Below are 20,699 nucleotides of genomic sequence, written 5' to 3'. Positions count from 1 at the left end.
GATGTTCATTCACCCTTTTCCCCTAATCCCATTAATCTTTCTTTTTCCCTAACCCAATTAATCACCTTTTACCCAACCCAATTATTCATTCTTTAGCTTTGTAAATTTGGCTATAAATAGCCATGCCAAAGAATGAAAAAAGATATAGACATTGATAGCTTCTCAACTATTTCTCTCTCTTTTATTGTCTCCTTTTCTTATGTTACTAAATTAGTTTATTTTACAACAAAACTAAAAAATTTACAACTATATTGTAATTTATCCTTTTTGTTCTATAAAAAGAATTGAGGTATGTATGATAAATTTTATAAGAAAATGTGTGAAAATAAATTTGAGCATCGAAATAATATATTCAAAAATATTTTTTTAAAATTAAAAAATCAACCTGTTAGACCAAAAGAGTATATCTAAATTATTTGAGTAACTGTAAGGTGTGTATATATATGTGAGTCACTTTTATAAGAGGAATATACCAACTCTAAATCACTTGCAAAGTTATGGAGTATATCAGAATCAATTATTTTGAAGTTTCATCTTTCTCTATGTAGTAAGATGGTGAAAATTATTTTCATCCCCCAACTTCGCTTTTAAAATCAAACTCCCCCCTCAACTTTGAATAATAATCAAAATCTCCCCTTTATCCTAATTAAATTTTTAAAATGCCTATTATACCCTTTCATTATCAATTTTATTTACTTCTTTAGAAATCATGATATTTTTATTTTTTTTATTTAATGCAATAATTTTTTCATAAAAGCATAAACATTATCTTTTGGACAAAAGAATGAAAAATACTAATTAAGTATATAAGTTAATGATGTTCTATAATGAAGTAAATTAGCATAATGAGAAATTTAATTTTAATAATAATAATCAAAACTCTAATATTTACTTATACAAGTGAAAATAGTAGAGAATAATAACTATACAAATATATTTCAATGTAGAAAATATAAATAATTAATTTAATTAAGGACAAATTTTTAAAAATTGTATCATTTAGATTTTAAATTATTTTAGATTATAATTTATGTAACACTCCATCAATGTCAATCAAAACAGTTTATTTATATAGAAGAAAATATCCACCACTATTTATATTATTTGACTTTCATTCTAAAAATAGTTGTTTTAATTTACTCGACCAATTTATGAAATTAAATAAATTTTTAATATCTTTTTATTTATGCTCTTAGTATTAAATAACTGCATAAAGTAGTAATAGTCAAATTTAAGATTTTAAAATATTATTAATAATGTTAGTTTAGTAAAATACACCTCTAATTAATTTTTGTAAGGGTTGTCACATATATCAAGAAGAGTCAAGTAATATAAAACACATGAAATAAAAGATTGGTGAAAAGAAAAATATACATATACATGCATATACATACACTAAATGCATATTATATTGAAATAACGGTCATAAGAATAATATTAAATTTTGTGATAAATTTTTAAAAATATTATTCTACTTATAATGTTAAAGAACTTAAAGAAAAAATTATAAATATATATGTTAAAAATAAATTATATATAATATAAAGATTATTAAATATATGTGATATAACAAGGGTAAAATGAATAATGCATGGGACAAAGGGGTGAGTTTGATTATTATTCAGGAGGAGATTGAATTTAAAAGCAAAGTTAGGGAGTGAAGATAAGGCGATGAAAGCAAACAGACATCATTTTACTTGTTGGCATTATCTCAACACTTAACTGGACCACCACGAGAACAAAAATTGAAGGAGATAAAAGACACACTATGAACGTTTCTTGAAGTCATGTAGCTTTTTCTTTTGGCCTCTTAGCGTACATTAATAGCAGGAGGCATTTGGAATTATTTACTTTAGTCAGCTATAGTTTATACCAAGTACAGGTGAATCTTTTAATGTTGCCCCAGTTGCCTTGCTCTGCCCTCAGTTCACTAATTGGCATTTAGACTTCATTTGCTTCCCTGTAAAGCTTGTCAGACCTTCCATGCTCTCCCCACTCCTGTAGTTGTAGATTAAAAAAAAATTACCGCTTGAAGATGCATTAACAAAGCTTCAAGAATCCCAACTACTCTAAAGAAATTGAAGAATTAGAATGTCTATAGCAAATTGTACCCAACTTAATTTGTCAATGGACTCAATAGAGAACATGGCTATAGCTTATGCAAGCATTGAACATGTGATGAACTTGTTTGTCTAAGCAATGAATGTGACTAAATTTTTTTGACACTCCAAATAATGTGTTCTACTTCACAAAATTACTACCAAATCTCTGAAGTTACGAGGAAATTGTGAATTTGAGATGTTCTTTTGGTCCTTGTTGCAGTGACTACAGTGGAGAACGGGCAGAAGGCATTGGAATTGTAGGGCTCGGTGGAGGAACAATACAGCAAGAATCAAGAGTAGGCAGTACTTTGACAAATATTCTCTTCATCCATGTACCCTTGATTTTCTGAAGCTACTACAGCCAAACACCATGAAGAAACATACAATATGAGGCTCCATACCTCTTTCACAGTCCATGCTCATAATTATTTATACTCTAGTCATTAATGTTCGGGAGAAAGATTAGTAACTTGTTCGCCTCCATGGGAAAAAGAAAATAGCAGGTTATATTTGGCATTATATATTTATGGTTGGAAAAATAGTGTCACCAATGGGTCAATTCAGTGCATGTGATTTTTTATCACCAGTCCATCATTCAATGCCTGTGATCAGCACAATTTGTTGTATAACATGTCATCTTTTAGAACTTTGTGCATTTATACACTGAGCTTTGATTCGATATGGCAGGAACTTGATCATTACTGATTACTGCATATCAAGGATGACAGGACACGATCTACTCAAAAGGGTGAAGGTATTATTAAACGGGCCTTAGGGACTCTCTCCCTCCCTCCCCCAAAGCGTCTTTGCCTCCACAGATTTAGAAGTAATCACTATTTGAAACATTTCTAAATGGCAGGGATCCTCTAATTTGAAAGAGATACCTGTGGTCATCATATCATCCGAGAACATCCCACCTGATACAAGAAGTAATTACTCAAGCAGCAACCTGATAATTGCTTCTAGTTTTGTAACAAAACCAGACATTATCCCATGTTTTATCTTGACTCTGTTTACCGATATAGGTGCTTGGAAGAAGGTGCTCAAGAATTTATGCTAAAGCCTATCAAACAATCAGATGTTAAGAAATTGAGATGTCATATGACCAAAGTAACCAAATCATGTAGTGGATGGCTACGCATCAGGAGAAACAACAGTGCACAGTGGCAGGAACATTAGCAAAAAGCTAAAGAAAAAATAGAAGCAGAAATTGACTATGGAACTATTGATTATTGACTAACGATTCAAGGGAAAGTGAACATTGACAATATCATCCTTCTTTTATCTATTTTATTAGCTATTTTGAGTCAATCCCATCAGTCCGTCTTAATTTCTATTGTTTTCTGTTAAAACGCATGTTCTCTCTAGTCTCTCCCCAAAAAATATATATTTTGCACATGCATCAAAACTGAACATAAATCTGGTTCTACAAGTTCAATAGTCATGGCAGTCATGCATCACTAGAACACAAAATAGCTTGCATGTGTCTAAACCATAGCGAAAAAAAACATGAAGGTCAAATACTGAAAAAGCCAACTATTGAATTGGAATGTTCATGTTTGCATTTAACTATTAAAACTTGATAAGAGTATCATACCATTGTCCAAGTTCTTTAATCCTGTGCTTCCTTCAAAAACTGCACATGTAAAAATTGAAGGACACGGCGTTAAGCATCATAACTTGCCCATTTTGGTGAACATTGTGACTTTGTCGTGTAGTTATCATTCCTTCTTTTGATGAAGACCTGCTGTCGTCTTTTGTAACTAGCAAAGCACAAAGACACTTCTTATTATTATAAATGAAGGACTAATTTAAAAATCAGGATTAAAAAGGAGGAAAACCTATGACCTTCATCTCCTGCTTGGTATCTAAGTGAAGATTGGGTATCCTGATTTTTATCTATACTGTCCTGATCCCCCTTTGATACAGTGGATATCTCTACAGATGAAGATGCTTCTTCTGCACGTTCAGAATAGTTAAACGATCTTGTCCTGTCCTTCACTTCAGGAGTTTTTTCTTTTGGTTCCTCACAGTTACTACACTTATTGACAGAACTTGATCCATCCACTGACTTTTGCTTTCCTGATGAGAAACCCTTGCACTTACCAGAAACTTCAGTATTGGGGACAAATTGGCTGCTATGAAATGGTAGGATATCAACACCTTTATCTCCATCGCTCAGGAAATCAGGTAGCTTACCTACATCTCTTACAATATTTCCTGTTACTGTGCCATGGGAACCGAGAGTATGTAATGAATCCTCAGTACCACTTCTGTTCTTGGCATCCTGGATCAAGTTCCTGAAGGTGCATCCGGGGCTATCTAGTTCAAAAGTCATTGGTTCCATCATAAAACATGAGGGTGCATATTCACCAGGATATTTGATAGACCCTTTAAGGAGTAGGGAGTCAACTTGTAACTTAGGCTCCTGGTCAGTAAGGACATCTCCAACCAAGAAGTCGGAACAAGTGGATACATGTCTTTTGGACACTGAAGTTTGGTAGAGAGATCTGAATCTTGAATTTGACTCTCCTGGACCACATCTAGCCTCCCTCAATCCATCATTGTTCATGTCTGACCTCTTCTCATAAAATACAGGATTATAATGTTCTGGCTTTGCTCTTGATTGGTTCAGTATCCATCGTAACTTTGTTGGCTTTCCTTGCTGAAAATCATTCCTCTTGCAGTTTCTTTCCTTGGCAAATAACTTCTCACAGAATTTTGTCTCTTTGCTATCATCAGATACCTCCTGACTTCTCCTTTTATTATTTGAGTTCAGCTTTTGTTGTGTGTCTAAGTCACCCACCACTGGATGGAGAAAAAGAAAAATGATTATATTGCTCAAGTCAACAAGTCAGTGAGTACAAATGAAATAGACCTGCAGTGGATGATTCTTCGCTAAGAGAAGTCAACAGATCCACAAGAATAAACTGGATTAGTTCATTAGAAAATGAAAAGGCCGACTAGAGAGACCAGTAAACAGAAAGAGCTTCAAATAGCAACCTCAATAAACTCAAATTATCTCTTGCATCTTCATTTGCAAACCATGTCCTATCAACACGGTCTATATAATCCATTAAATGAGGATTTGTACATCCCATGGAACACCTGCCAGTGAGAAATAGAAAAGTTTAAACCAACTAAAGAATCCCCCTCACATCTAAAGCAAAATGTGCCTACCATTCTCCATCCGAGACACTGAAATTCTCTGGTTTGAAGTGCTTGGAATAGCGAGTAGGTGAATCTGTTAAAGAGAAAACAACACATCAAAACCACAGAAAATGCAACTTATTGGCCCAAACTATAATCTCAATAATACCAGGAAAAACTATTCAATAGCAATCCATTTTAGCTCCCCATATTGAACAGTTCTTCATATTTTTTGAACTTGGAGAAACTAAATGACTTTTTGATAGAACCATGAGAAGTAAAACAGGTAAAAGAATATGTACAGCTTTTTAAAGAGCATCTCTTATCAGCAGAAATGTAAAGCACCTATTATGTTGAATTCTGATTTGGCTTTCATCCTGACCCTGCAAGGACAAGACACCCTCAGTATAGAACACAAACACCATCAAATTAAAGATTGAAGTACTACATGGGAAACCTTTGCTTCTGATGATAAGATTCATCAAAATAAGTGTATTGCTTCCCATAATTTCTGGTACTACAAGAATTGGCAAAATCCCGATAATGACAGTCCTCAAAGTTGAATTCTCGCATCCCACAACTTTCGCTATTCCAAAAATCAGTGGAAACAGCATCTAAATGACACAAGTAGCTCTTAGGTAGTGAACCACAATCTTCATGAAAGCTTTCAGGAATTGAGAAGCTGGAATTTGCTGAATGTAAGAATAAAACACGATGCAGTCATGCCACTTGTAAAACAAAGCAAAACCTTAGAAGATGTGGAAGTACCAAAAGGTTTGAAATTTCTATGCAACTTCAAAAGCACTTCTCCAATTTTAAACCACAAGGATTAATTCAGCATGTCTCTTAGGAGAAACATATTAGCATTGGTGAACTGTCAAAAATGATGTCGAAAATTCAAGCTTAATAAAGATATATGTATACAACAACGACATACCCAGTGAAATCTCACTAAGTGGGGAATAAAGATATATGTATGGAAACTTTAAATGTGTTAACTAGCTATGATGTTATTATCGTGGCATTTGTTTAAGTTTGCAGACTTTTGGAATTTTTTTCCTGTTTGCAAAGTAGTTCAAACATACACATTTTCCTAAAAGTTAAAAATTTGATTTTGCAAACTCTAAAACAAACGGTTCCAAAGGAATTACAAAGTTAAATTATACTTTTTTTTTCCAGGAAAAGGAACAGAGAGTTACCCTAATAAAAATGATACTCAAGAAACTAACTCAACACCACTTTGGAGATGTCAATTTAGAAGCCAGAAAAGATGAGGAGAAAACATATTAAGGAACCTACCATTCAAAATTGTATTTGAACTCTCCTTGTTTTTGCCGAAGATTTCATCATTCTCAAAAGTGTACAGATAATTGAAATTATTATTAGAGGAGAACCATTCGGTATCTAGTAACTTGTGTTCTGCGCTGCCAGGTAAATCTTGTACTCCCCTGGAGCAAGGGGATCCGTCTAAAGGACTTGTATGAAAAGGTAGTTCTACATCCACCATCATGCTATCCTGTAGTTTGTCAATATAACCAGAAACGAATAGATCAGGAATTCGACCTCCATATAACCAATTAGGGCTGAGCCGATAACGGAAGGACATCTGCATTGCAATAATCCTTCCACAAAGAACCAACTGTTTTTTGTTCTTTTTTCATTTTCAGACGGTGAGGGGCTTATTGACAAAATAAGCATGCACATATGGAGTGTATATATATAAAAAGCACGAATATATTGAAAGACAATTGAATGGAATAGAACTTAGGTATCTCATCACTTTTCAAGATCAAGAGCATAAAATGCTGTTCTACATCAACTGAACCAATAAACACAGAATCTGTAGATTTCAGATTCAGATGCCGACCATTTATGGAGCTATGAATGCTGAAACGAAACATCTAGTTGATGGAAGCCTGGAACTTGGTTTTAACACCTACTGTCAAAGCCTTTGCCCATTTGATATCATAAGATATAGTAGATGAAGGTTGTGTTATGGCATAAATTTATATAGAACCTTGAAAACTATTTCCTCAATCATTTTATGCCGTTTGATAGGGTAAAAATTATATGTGACATATGTTAGTGATAGGAAGTGGAGATAGGGCATAGGAGCGGTGTTTCCAAGCAGGTTGACATGAGGTTTACATTGAAGAACGACATCTGGTGTAAGTTTATTTAATTGTAGCTGAAAAGGGCATACGCTCATAAAAGTCAATCTCCTTTTGGTGAAAAGAATTTAGACAACCGAACACAAAAAAATGGTTTCATCAAGAAAAAACTTATGTGCTTCAAAACACCCTACACAAGAAAGAAACTGACAACAGTAAGCTTACAAATTATAAGAAATGAAGTGAAAGCACAAAGATTTCTAGAGGTAATGGTCCACTATCCCACGGAAAGGAGACACTAATAAAGGTAGGAGTTTAAGTCAGAAAAGGAAGCGCTAGTAGTAAACATGCAGCAAGATAGCAACCCCAAAAAAGAATGATAATAGCATCAGGAAGTGCTCTCACCAATTCAAGTTCAATTCCATCTATCCCTCTGTTAAGGTAGTCAGATGAGAGAGCTTTTCTCCTAGCCCTTGGGGATGAGGGCCTACCATATGACAAGGGTCTGCTGTCATGCAACATAAAAAGCAGCATTTAGAAGGAGCACTTTCAAAGATTTCCATGCAACTCTGTGCAGTTGTAGCGACAAAGCATAAAAGAAGTGTCCCCTTAAATCAGCTTACTGCAACATGAAGAATTAAACCATTAAGCATGGCAATTTGATTAAGGTCCTATGTAAAATTAATTATTTAGGAAGTTGGTGCATCCAAATATAGCAACCTAAGAAGCAATCAGGAGTATAGTTCTCCAAAAAACTGATCTAGTATTCCAAAATGTAAGATAAGCATGAAGCATGCATGAATTGATCGAAAGGATATCCACGGTTTGGTTATACAATACATAATATTAAGAACACTAAACATCCCAGAGAGGGACTCAGAGTCTCAGATCAGTTTCCAATGGCTAGAGTACCGAGCTAAGCTGTTTCAAGAAAATTGTGGTATCCAAATACCCTTGCTTATCAAGTATTGATGTCAGCTAAGTAAGTGAACATTATCAAGGGATCTAGCGGTTATCTGCGCCTGTATTACTTTTTTACTTATCTGGAGATAATTAAGAGCTTCTACTGGAATTTGGAATTCCTTTTTGCTGGAAGTAGCATTACTGTGAAATACATCCATGACATTAATGTCTCATCCTCTGTTTATGAAGCTCTATGTCAGTGGCGAAGAGGACTTAGTTAAAACATACACTTTATCATCTATACGGTCATGTTAACAGCCAGATGATCTCCTCAAAACCTGGGAAAGTAATGCAAGTCGCCTAAATGTGCAGATGATGTTTTCAGTCAATAGAACTGATGCAGGCAGCTATCATAGTCAATTTAAATATAAAACCTATTCATAGTTTTGACTTTCAAGGGTAGTACTAACCACTACTTATCATAGAAATCTTGTCGAGATGGAATTTGCAAAATTATTATTCATGGCCTACTATTCTTGATTAATAAAGTATAATTACCTGCCAGGTAGCTGCGGTGAATGGACTGGGGTAGACATTTCAACTTTACCTAAACCTAGTAAGGCAAAAAGGTATTTGATCAAATGTTCATTCTACAAGAACTGAAAGCCACACAGAAATATAGATAGTTCTTCCCTCCTTTTCCCTGCAAACTGGAAATGATGCCATAAAGAGCATAAAGTAGAAAGGAAAATGAAGAAATAATCATCATGTAATCATATATATAGTGGCGGAGCTATGATTTTCAATAAGGGGCTTCAAAATATGAAGAAGTAAATACTTGAAGAAGTCGAAGAAAGTTCAACATTTATTATCTATACATACAAGATAATTCAATCATGTATAAATGATGTAAATTTCCACCGAAGTGGGTTCGGATGGAACCCCCGAGCCCTTACTAGCTTTGCCCCACCCCACCCCCCACCTCTCTCTCTCTCTCTCTCTCTCTCTCTCTCTCTCTCTCTCTCTATCTATCTATCTATCTATCTATCTATCTATCTATCTATCTATCTATCTATCTATCTATCTCTATCTCTATCTCTCTATCTCTATCTCTATCTCTCTCTCTATATATATATATAAAAGGGAAGCCCGGTGCACTTAAGCTCCCGCTATGCGCGGGGTCCGGGGAAGGGCCCGACCACAAGGGTCTGTTGTACGCAGCCTTACCTTGCATTTATATATATATATTATTTTATTATCATTATTATATTATATTATTTATTATTATATTATATTATTATTATTATTTATTATACTAATAAAAGTGGGAAGCAACAAAGTTAAAAGTTGAATTACTAAAATTACCTCATAAAGTTGAGTAGTTACCCTTTAAAAATAGATACATTACCTTCTTCATAAAACTGGTATTAATCAATATACTCTTTAATTTGTTGTTATAAAAAATCTAAAGAATTTGAAGAGTTGCTTCGAATAATTTATACACTAAATTCAATTAACCAAAAAGTAATATATGGATCATATTCATCTACTAAATGCATCATAATAATAATAATATGTTAAATGATAATTTCAGTCACTACATTTACAATGTTTTGCTTAAATTGGAAGGATGTTTACTCTTTCAGTTTTTAATGCAGGCTTAACATTTGCATATGTTCTTAAAGTAAAGCCTCTTTATCTATTTTGGTCCTTTGAAATTCCTTAACGACAAACTTTTCAAAATTCGCCCTTACCATATCATCATCATCGTTCATTCATTCATATTCATACTTATTCCATAAGTGGGAAGCCCCTAAAGTTAAAAGTTGAATTACGAAAATATCCATCAAACATTGAACGACCATTTTACCCTTCATTTAAAATCTAGTCATAACAATGTTTTGTACCAAAAAATAATTTACCTTCTAGCACTTACTTTAAAACAATAATTCTTCATATTTTTGCATCAGTGAGAAATTAATGTAAATGTGCATTCTAATAAAAAAAATACATTGAAGAAAGACAAACATTGCACACCTTTATCTTCACTACCAAAAAGTAACTCCTATCACTTGTTAATTATAAATAATCACAGTAGTAAATGTGATTAACTTAAATAGTCGTGATCTTTCCTTTTCCCAAAACGGTTCCTCAATTATTAGTTGTCTTCCATCTTTGCCCTTCCATTTTCTCGTCTTATGGCCCTTTTGATATCTTTTCTCTAACTTATATAATATGCATGTGTTTAGATCATTTCAATATTCATGTTAGTTATATTAGTTTGAGAAGTTTTCACAAAGCACTATAGTATATGGCTATATTACTGGAGATAGTTTTAAATGTTTATTTTCTCATTCACTTTCTCTACTAATGGCAGTATTTGAATTTGGTTAAAAGAGCATAAAGTTCTTGTCCCATGTTGTTTTAAGAATCTTTTTTTTGGCTTTTTATTTAGCTTCTTGTTTTTTTGCTTATCATAATCATGTGGTTTAATAACTTTAATTGATGTTTAAGAGTTTGATCTCTCACATGAAAATAAACTGCAAAAACTTTGTTTCAACAACTTATGAGATCATTTTCTTATTTCAGGGAAAAATAATTGACGTAATGATTTTGCAGATAATTGAATAGAACTTTGGTAGGAATTGAGCCAATACAAATGTGGTAGGCACATATCTTTCTAACATGATTTTTTTCCCTTTGGCACAGTTGCTTGCAATTTTTTGCTAGATAATTTTCTATTAATTTGTTGTGTAATCGGTAATTTTCTATTATAATAATGATAGGGGACAAACGTGCAATACACGTTCTCAAAGACTAATTGCTAAAAAAATAGTTATATGATACCTCATCCATTTTAATTTGTTTGTCTTACTTTCCTTTTTAGTCCATTTAAAAAAAGAATGTCTCTTTTCTTTTTTTGGCAACTTTTTAATTTCAACTTTCACATAGCATGTCTAACCACAAGAATCAAGTCTTTACTTTCTTAAACTCTATGTCAAGTCAAAATCAAACATACAAATTGAAACAGAGGGAGCATTTGAAAAGATTTCTATAAAGAGCATCAAGTAGAAAAGAGAATGAAAGAAATTAATTGAGCTTTTCTACTCATTTGTAGAAAAAAATAGCAGTTTTTTTATTATAATTGTGGTTTCTGGACCATCCTGCGTGCACATCGATTAATTCCACGAAATACCTGTCACCTCCCACCAGCAACAGGTACCAAGTAATTCTGCCCACCAAGGCTAAGACAAATCTAAAGAAATCATCTAATGTTTTTTTTTGTCTCTGCTAGGATTTGGACACGAAACTTCATGGTTCTCAATCCACTTCATTGACCACTAGACCACACCCTTGGGTATAAAATTATTAGTCATTCTAAGAACATAAATGTAATTGCTTTATGGTCAACCATGGAATATACCTTCAATCGTAAATGCAACATGGCCTTCATGAGTTGAACTTTCCAACTCGCAGTTAGGTCCATCATCACCAAGTATGTCAATGAGAGAAAGTTCTGCAAAAATTGAAATTTTCGTATATATGGTAATAATTATTTTTAGCTCCGACAGTTCAAACCAGAGAATATTCTTGGGAAGTGCTCTTTTTAAAGTAGGGCCATTAAATTTACAGTTGATAAACACCTGTCAGCTATGGACAAAAGGATATCTTGATGTAATACCATGACCTTGTTCTTTCAACAACAATAATAAGTTGAAATCAAAAGGAAGTGTCTCCAATCAGAATGTTAATTCTATTGCTTAAGATACTTTAACAAGCCATTTTTATATTCTTTTGACAGGTAAGTACGACAAGCTTTATACTCACGTTTGTTTGTGGAGTTCGTCAGTGGGTTTATTTTGTCATCGGTGCTGTACAAAGCTCTCTCATGCCCTCCAGGTGCTCCGACTGATGTACTGAGCAACATCAACTATTAATTGAACTTTTTTCAGGGAAAAAAATTATTTCATCGACATCACAACCAAACATGTAGAATACTAAGAATTCAGCTCAAGGTGATTCTGGACATTCTAATAGTTGCTAGCATCCAAATCAGGCATGTACTGGAAGCTTCTCCATCTAAACTTGTGAGCATCGTTTTATTATAAAAAATATACTCAAGCAAGCTTCCTTAAGGATTTTTTTTTTAATATATATATTTATGCAACTCAACAAGGATAAACCTATAGATTTTTTTATGTTTATGCAATTCAATATGGATAATCCACTCAACATAAACATGCTTACTGATTTGGGCAGGCTGCATAATCTTGGGAGCTCGGTGAAGTTCCTATTAGGACAATGATCCACATACTTAATACGTCCAAATGACAAGAAAGTACAATTATACTCCTCAGAAAAACAGCTTTTGCCAGAATGCAACTGTACTACCTTCCTTATGTTGAAGAGAACCAAGATAAATGACTTCTTTTGTTTGAATCACTGGAGAAATGACTTCTTTTGTTTGAATCACTGGAGAAGGCTGTAGCATTTGATTGTCCTCATAAATATGACTTGCTAACATAGTAATGAAAAAGAAAATTAGGCCACAAAAAGGAGATCGAGAATCACTCTGCTATTTTAGGGAATAGGTTCACTCATCAAATAAAGAAAATCGACAAAGTGCAATATTAACATGGTCACATTGTATAATGAAATTTTGTGTCAATTCCATATTGCAATCTATAATTGATAAACAATGTATATTAGGTTGTGTCATATCATTGAAGACTTGGAAATGATGGTAAAGAAATTCGTCAAAGAAGAATCCTAACAGTACCTGATAGGAAATCATTGCACTTGGTCATAAATGCTAATGAAGCTGCATACTGTTTGCAATTAGTTCAAAAGTTCTCTTGAGTTCTAAAGAAAGTGAAAATGCACATCATTCATTTTGGTTTTCACAAATTTCAAGGATTTTACCTCCTAAGGCTGAGCAGGTTGAGATACAAACTTCTTTGACAAGTAAGATATCTGACATAATATGTTTGTGTTGTTCCAATTTTATCAGACGTCAACAACAACAATATACCTAGAGAAATCCCAAAAGTGAGGTATGGGGAGGGTAAAGTGTATGTTGAACTTACCACTACCTCGTGGGGTAGAGAGGTTGTTTCCAAAACACCATCATCTCAAATGCAGCAAATCCAAGTACAAGAAAGAAGAAAACAATGGAAAAACATAGCAATTAACAAGGGGGAGATGTAGGATACAAAAGGACCAAGAACAACAAAATAATGGGATAATCGAAACACAATAAACAACATATGATGATAAATATCCCAATCAAGAACTACAATAAATAGCTAGTACAACGACAAAACACCAAACAGCCTAAACTCTCGGAAAGCAAGATAACACTACACTACCTACTAATCTTCTACCCTAATACGTGTCCTCCACGCCTTTCTATCTAAGGTCATGATCTCGGTAACCTGAAATTAGGTCATGTCCTGTCTAATCACCTCTCCCCAATACTTCTTGGCCTACCTCTACCTCTCCTCATACCTACTATAACCAATCTACTATATGACCATTAAGTAAAATATGTCGATGATTAACTAATTGACGGGCTGCAGAAAAAGCACCATTATGTCCTTCCAAAAAACCTTTAAGTAGTGTTTTTTCCTTTGCAGGGTGGAGTGGGCAAAATGAGATCCTTAATAAGTATGACAAGAAATAGTCCTACATGCCACTGATACATTCACCAATTGGATATACATCATTTTATTCATTAATAATGGCACATTATTTCTGTCAAGGACGATACAATTGTACTTAATGCAGACCAATTTGCACCATTATGCAACTTAAGAGACAAGTAATAAGAGTAGGGTGGACATATACTTGATCTTAGCAAAAAATCCAAGGTATACATTATTGTGTATATGTGTGTGTATGTATATTTTTTCAAATTTCACATAATTAGGATTCATCAACTTGAGTTGTACTGAGTAACATTATGAAAACAAACAAATCTTTTGAACATCTTCAATCAGCAACCTAATATGATGGGATTATGTGATCATAATATCTCTGAGATAGATCATACTAAGAAACATGAACAAGCATCAAATGCCCTTGTTGATTGCCCCAAAGAGCATATAATTATATATGCTTAAATTGGTGAGTTCAAAAATTGAAGTCTAAGTACCTGAGTGGACATTTGACTTGTGTTCCCCAGAAACTGTTGATACGTTCAGTAAACTCAGAATATCAAGTGAACGACTATTCTTTTCTTGCTGATTACATGGGCTTTTCTCATCAAAGAAGCTCTCTCTTGCATTTTTTTTCTGCTGCTCTTGCCATTTTCTTTGCTCAAAGTATTGCTTTTGCCTATAAGATAGACCAACTACATCTTAGCCTACGCTTGGACATACAATTTCATATCCCAAATTCTCCAAAAAACATGATTGGGGATTCCAAATCATGATTTCAAATTTTTTTTAAAATGTAAAACTTGACCCATAAGTTTATATTTTGTAAAACAAAACTCAATCATTTTAAATATGGAGAAAAAAGACTCGTGCCATGTGAAAGGATTATATTAGAGAATAACTAGTGACAATTGTTGACTAGTGAATCTTCATAAAATTATGTGTATTTGGATGTTTATATTGGCAAACATTTATTTATAAAAGGGGAGCCTTGGAGTAACTGGTAAAGTTACTGCCATGTGACCAGGAGGTCACGGGTTCAAGCCTTGGAAACAGCCTCTGGCAGAAATGCAAGGTAAGGCTGCGTACAACAGACCCTTGTGGTCGGGCCCTTCCCCGGACCCTGCGCATAGCGGGAGCTTAAGTGCACCGGGCTGCCCTTTTTTTTTTATTTATAAAAGGAACATGGAGATATGTAATTTATCAATGCAATGCCTTTGGATATTTTGATATCTTGTTTATGAACTATGATCAGCTCATTCGGTAAAAATGTATAAGAATTAGAGAAATTTTGATAGTTTTCATAACTTGTGGGTTTTCATATTTATGGGAAACAAATACAACTTAAAAAATCCAAATTACATGTCCAAACAAAACTTCAATTTCAAATCAATCTGATTTTAAATCATGATTTCATATCACATGTCCAAATAAGCCCTTAGTCTTTTTGTTTATTTTAAATTGGGGTTGGGGGGAGGGGAAATGGGAGAGGGGATTACAACAAGGGGAATCGAACCCTCACCAACAAGGTGGGAGTTCAGATAGCCAACCAACTAACCTACTAAGATTTTCTTAGTCTAAATCTCTGCATATTGGAAGTTAGACAACAATCTCAAAGAATGTTGACCTATGTTGAGGTTGAGTATAGCTACAACAATTATCCTATCAAATAAAGACCGATGGGTGATGTTTTAAATACCTTTTCTGTGTTGACCTTCTTGACTGATGTTTTTCCATCCCGCGAAAGGATAATACAAATAACGAGAAAATATCAGTATGAAAACATTTAACAAAGCACAACAAATCATTAAAAACGATGGGAACAAATCAAAACTTTCACAAGAACAAGTTGATAGCCTTCAACGGAAGATGAAGGTTCTGTTTCTTATTTCCTGTTTTATATTTAAATTTGGGGGGTGGAGTAAGCTGAATGTTATCAGAACAAACCTGCAAACTGGCTTGTACAAAATTAAAGTCGCGTAAAGAAAGTGTGGTAGGTTTTCGTTTTTCGAAAGAAGATTTAGGCCAGGACTACATGGATTAAGAATATTTTCATTTTCTTTAAGAATATGCTTGAGCTCCCAATCTCTAAAGGGTGATCTTCATCTTTTAATATACTTTTATCATATGTAACTCCTCATTTGAACTGTATTAACCACAATTTTACATTAAAATCCATTACCATATCCAGAGACATGCATTACTAAAGATCAACTAACAAACCACACTAATGAGCTGTAGTTCTACCTAATTTTGATTTGCTCAATTGTGCTTCCCAAGGCTTCCCTTGAAAGAAAAATTTATTCTCCAAATTCAGAAATATGCAAGTAAATCTCCAGAATAATAAGCAATTTCCTTTGACACTTACAGTATCAACTTTCCTCCTTGACCCACCCATCCATTGTAACATCGTGGAAGAAATCTTCCTTGAAACTTCCACTAAATGGGAAAGTGATAATTATATAAGGACCAGAGGAAAAGAAAGGAAACAAAAAGAGCTGAAAAACAAGTATTACTTACCTAAGTGAAAAAATCTCAGGCACATAGTTATACTATGTGAGTTTAACAGGTTAGTGACAACAAATTAAAATATAGAATGGATAATCTGTGTCCAAAATTAAACATGCTAGATCCTAGATGATACAAAAACTGAAAAGATGTCGTAAATCTTCTTCTACTACTACTTATTTTATATGAGTTTCACTACATGTTATAATCAGAAACTGGAAAAAGATATACGCATGCATAAAGATACATACTAGAAAGCTAATGAAATTAAGAACTTTTGAAGTACTCCATTTTTTAGAAGGTAACTCTTATACCCTCCATATGATACCGTTGACACTCTTAGAGGTCTGTAGACATATGTGTATGTGGGTTGTATGTAAGTTTTGCTCAACTGAGTCTACACGATGTGTTGTGAATGTTAATATGTAATGACAGCCTTGTCGGCTTGCGTGCCCTTTCATGATATGATTAGTGATGACTCCTCAGGAAACAAATGATAGGGTTGTATGTAAATGAAGACGTATGACCCATTGGGGTTCTTATGTAAGTTAGCATACTGTTCGTAGTTCAAATTGACTACATCCGATAGGTATGGATACGGGTGTCCAGGTCGGACCCCAGTCGCGGCCTACGGGGTTGGGTCGTGATAGTAACATTTGTGCATATTGACAAGGACAGTACATCGGTTGTACTGAAAACCATATTTACAACATGTCAAAAATAAAGCACTAAATCAACAATCCTAACAAGAGCCTAGGATTATAGCCATTCAATCAGGCTAATCAGCAGCTACAACACAACAACACTACAAGCCTTGTATGGTTCCTAATTTATCAAGTTCCTAACAACAGTAACAACACAAGAAGGCTACAAGTTGCACCACAAGGTGCTCAACAAAAATATCATATCAAAATAACTAAATAAAACAGCAGCACTACAAGCTGCACCACTGCAGCATCATAATTTGAATATTAAGCTGTCACAATGTCACACACAACTTGAAAATTGTCTAGCACAAACAGAAAATTAACAGTCGCACAATCTGAAAATTAAGTCCAAATATAGTACTAATAGTTCATATTCAAGTCAACAAAATAATTACTACTTAATCAAGTAAATGATTCTCCACACACGAAAAAAAAAAAGGGAAAGCCAAACTAAATGCCAATTCAACTGTAGTTTTCTCATAAATCAAATTAAAACGTCACAGTGAAATCGTGAAATTAAAGTGCAATTTACACTTACCAGTAGCAGAGAATGAGAAATAGTGAGCACCTGAGCAGAGTTGTGATTCTGAGAATGAAATCGTGAGTTTCTGAGTTCTGCCTTCTGAGAGTGAAATCGAGGCAGTGAGTGACTGAGCGGACTACGGAGCTTCTGAGAAGAGAGTAAAATGTGAGCAGTGGCCAGTGAGTGCACTGCTGAGCCTTCTAAGTTCTAGGAACTAAACCCAACGCCCCAAACCAAGTAACTACGTTGAAAATTCAACTTGAAATTCAGAAATTTCAAACCATAAAAACAATTGAACCCGGTAACAAATGAGAGAAATCGTGAACTTAAGTTGAAATTCACAATAGTTTTCTCATAAATCAAACCCAAACGTCGCAGTGAAATCGTGAAATTAAGAATTTGAGACTTACTTGTAAGCTCCTGAACGAGTTCTGAGAGTGAAATCGTGAGATTCTGAGTCCCGAGAGTCTCGAAGTCTCGAGCTTCCGACTTCTGAACAGTGAACAAATTCTGAGAGCGAATCAAGTCGTTGTCGTCGCCTGAGTGATTTAACCAAACTATTTATATATTTTTAAAAATATTTCAAGCAGTTAATAATAGTTAATTATTATGATTTATAATATTTTTTACGTAATTTTTAAATATATAACATACTAAAAAATGTAATAATACATTGGAAAATGTTATTGCGATAATATAATATTTATCTTATCTTTTTAAATTGTAATAAAGCTTAGCATGATTTATTTCATCGTGAACATATTTAATTAATTTGATCACAAATTACACTAATGACATTACTTAATTATACTTGTCTGTTAAGCTATTTATTATTCCGTAATTACAATAAAATTTGATTAGTTATAACTTTTTAAAACCAATGTAAAACACAACTACTACTATATTGAGTGTATCATACATAACCCAGTGAAATTCCACAACGCGGGTCTAGGGAGGGTAAAGTGTACGCAGACCTTACTGCTACTAAGGTAGGACGGTTGTTTTCGAGAGACCCTCAGCTCAAAAGAAGAATAAAAAGAGGTCATATAAGGCTAAGAAGTTCAAAGAGTTATGGGAAAGCAAATAACGAATAACGCAAATAACGAAAGCGATACATATAAAATAGAGTAATCAAAGTACAGAAAGTAATAGAAAGATAATAACAGAAGTCAGAGCACAAGAAATTATAGTGCGCTAATGCGCCTACTAAAACGGAAGAATAACGAGATTATGTACTAGCCTTCTACCCTAATATGGGTCCTCCACACCCTCCTATCTAAGGTCATGTCCTCGGTAAGCTGTAACTACGCCATGTCCTATCTAATCACTTCCCCAATATTTCTTCGGCCTACCCCTACCACTTCTGAAACCATCAATGGCCAACCTCTCACACCTCCGCACTGGGGCATCTGTGTCTCTCCTCTTCACATGCCCAAACTATCTCAGCCGCATTTCCCGCATCTTGTCTTCCACCGAGGTCACTCCTATCTTGTCCCAAATAGCCTCATTTCTAATCCTGTCGCTCCTGGTATGCCCATACATCCATCTCAACATTCTCATCTCGGCTACTTTCATCTTTTGAACGTGAGAGACCTTAACTGGCCAACACTCCGCCCCATATAACATAGCCGGTCTAACCACCAGTTTGTAGAACTTGCCCTTAAGTTGTGGTGGCACCTTCTTGTCACATAGCACACCGGAAACGAGCCTTCATTTCATCCACCCTACCCCAATACGATGTGTGACATCATCGTCAATCTCTCCGCTGCCTTGCATGATAGACGGAAGGTACTTGAAACTACTTTTCTTTTGGATGGCCTGGTCACCAAGCCTGCGCCAACCTCTTGCGGTGTCTCACTAAACTTGCACTCTAAGTACTCTGTCTTGGTCCTACTTAGCTTAAACCCTTTAGACTCCAAGGTATGTCTCCAATCCTCCAGCTTAGTGTTAACTCCGCTATGAGTCTCATTGATCAGGAATATGTCGTCCGCAAAAAGCATAAACCATGGCACCTCACCTTGAATTTGTCGCGTCAATTCATCCATCACCAAAGCAAATAAAAATGGACTAAGGGTTGATCCTTGATGCAACCTCATCACAACTGGGAAGTGCTCTGAGTCCCCTCCTACTGTCCTTACCCTGGTTTTGGCACTCTCATACATGTCCTTGATCACCCTAATGTACGCCACAGATACACCTTTAGCCTCCAAACATCTCCATAGTATCTCTCGTGGAACTTTATCATAAGCCTTTTCTAGATCTATGAATACCATATGCAAGTCCCTCTTCCTCTCCCTATATTGCTCCACCAGTCTCCTCATAAGGTAGATGTCTTCTTTAGTTGAGTGTCCCGGCATAAATCCGAACTGGTTCTCTGAAATAGACACGCCTCTCCTAACCCTCATCTCCACCACTCTTTCTCATACTTTCATAGTATGTCTTAGAAGCTTGATACCTCTATAGTTGTTGCAGCTCTGGAGATCCCCCTTGTTTTTGTATAAAGGGATCATTACGCTCGACCTTCATTCTTCAGGCATCGTTGCTGTCTTAAAGATGACATTAAATAACCTAGTCAGCCACTCCAAATCTATCGAGCTCGCGCTCTTCCAAAATTTCCCAGGAATTTCGTCAGGTCCGATCGCTCTTTCCCAATGCATCCTACGCACAACACCCTTAACCTCTTCGATCAAAATACTCCTACAACACTCAAAATTGTAAAAACCCCCTGTATGTTCCAAATCTCCCATTACTACTAATAAAACTACTAAGAAACTGACAGTCGAAGGAAAAGTGCAAGTTAAAGATGTAAAAATTTAAAGGGGCCCACTCTTTGGATGAGGCAATTTAAAAGACTTGCAAAGTAAGCGCGTGCCATAGAAATCTCACAGAGTATCAAACTTTCAGGCACTAAAAAAAACGGGACGCGCATAGGGTAGATGTAATTTGCAAGTGGGGGTCAAAATGATCAGAAAAATAGTTCTTTTATATATAATTAATAAAAAGGAATAATTCAAAAGTTAGTCTTTGATAAAGTACAT

At 34.7% G+C, this 20,699-nt stretch overlaps 2 protein-coding genes and 1 long non-coding RNA gene across 3 annotated transcripts in view; 1 reads left to right on the top strand and 2 right to left on the bottom strand.

Moving 5' to 3' along the window:
• Window positions 1–1,672: 1,672 nt before the first annotated feature.
• On the bottom strand, window positions 1,673–18,193 carry LOC129882423 (uncharacterized). Its single transcript, XM_055956714.1, is given in 21 exon segments — window positions 1,673–1,998; window positions 3,700–3,865; window positions 3,951–4,910; window positions 4,981–5,000; window positions 5,106–5,210; window positions 5,283–5,346; window positions 5,555–5,579; window positions 5,581–5,635; window positions 5,710–5,944; window positions 6,552–6,768; window positions 7,769–7,871; window positions 8,825–8,879; window positions 11,691–11,783; window positions 12,095–12,183; window positions 12,515–12,557; window positions 12,659–12,784; window positions 14,421–14,602; window positions 15,623–15,645; window positions 16,292–16,362; window positions 17,677–17,902; window positions 18,072–18,193. Coding segments are annotated over 18 exon segments (2,571 nt in total). The 5' UTR covers window positions 16,334–16,362; window positions 17,677–17,902; window positions 18,072–18,193; the 3' UTR covers window positions 1,673–1,998; window positions 3,700–3,731.
• LOC129882424 (uncharacterized) lies at window positions 2,006–3,235 on the top strand. Its single transcript, XR_008765757.1, has 3 exons — window positions 2,006–2,856; window positions 2,962–3,031; window positions 3,128–3,235. It is a non-coding gene; the product is annotated as an uncharacterized LOC129882424 (long non-coding RNA).
• LOC129883465 (uncharacterized) overlaps window positions 17,403–20,699 on the bottom strand; it is a 28,800-nt gene continuing 25,503 nt past the window's right edge. Inside the window, exons 6-8 of the mRNA XM_055958124.1 lie at window positions 18,072–18,200; window positions 17,677–17,760; window positions 17,403–17,473 (exon numbers count right to left, since the gene is read on the bottom strand). Of these exons, the coding sequence (XP_055814099.1) occupies window positions 17,403–17,473; window positions 17,677–17,760; window positions 18,072–18,200 (284 nt within the window). The remainder of the gene's footprint in view (window positions 17,474–17,676; window positions 17,761–18,071; window positions 18,201–20,699) is intronic.

The sequence above is a fragment of the Solanum dulcamara genome, chromosome 3, assembly GCF_947179165.1.
Source record: "Solanum dulcamara chromosome 3, daSolDulc1.2, whole genome shotgun sequence".
In the NCBI taxonomy this organism is placed as follows: Eukaryota; Viridiplantae; Streptophyta; class Magnoliopsida; order Solanales; family Solanaceae; genus Solanum; species Solanum dulcamara.
This window is presented reverse-complemented; position numbering and strand designations above follow the sequence as displayed.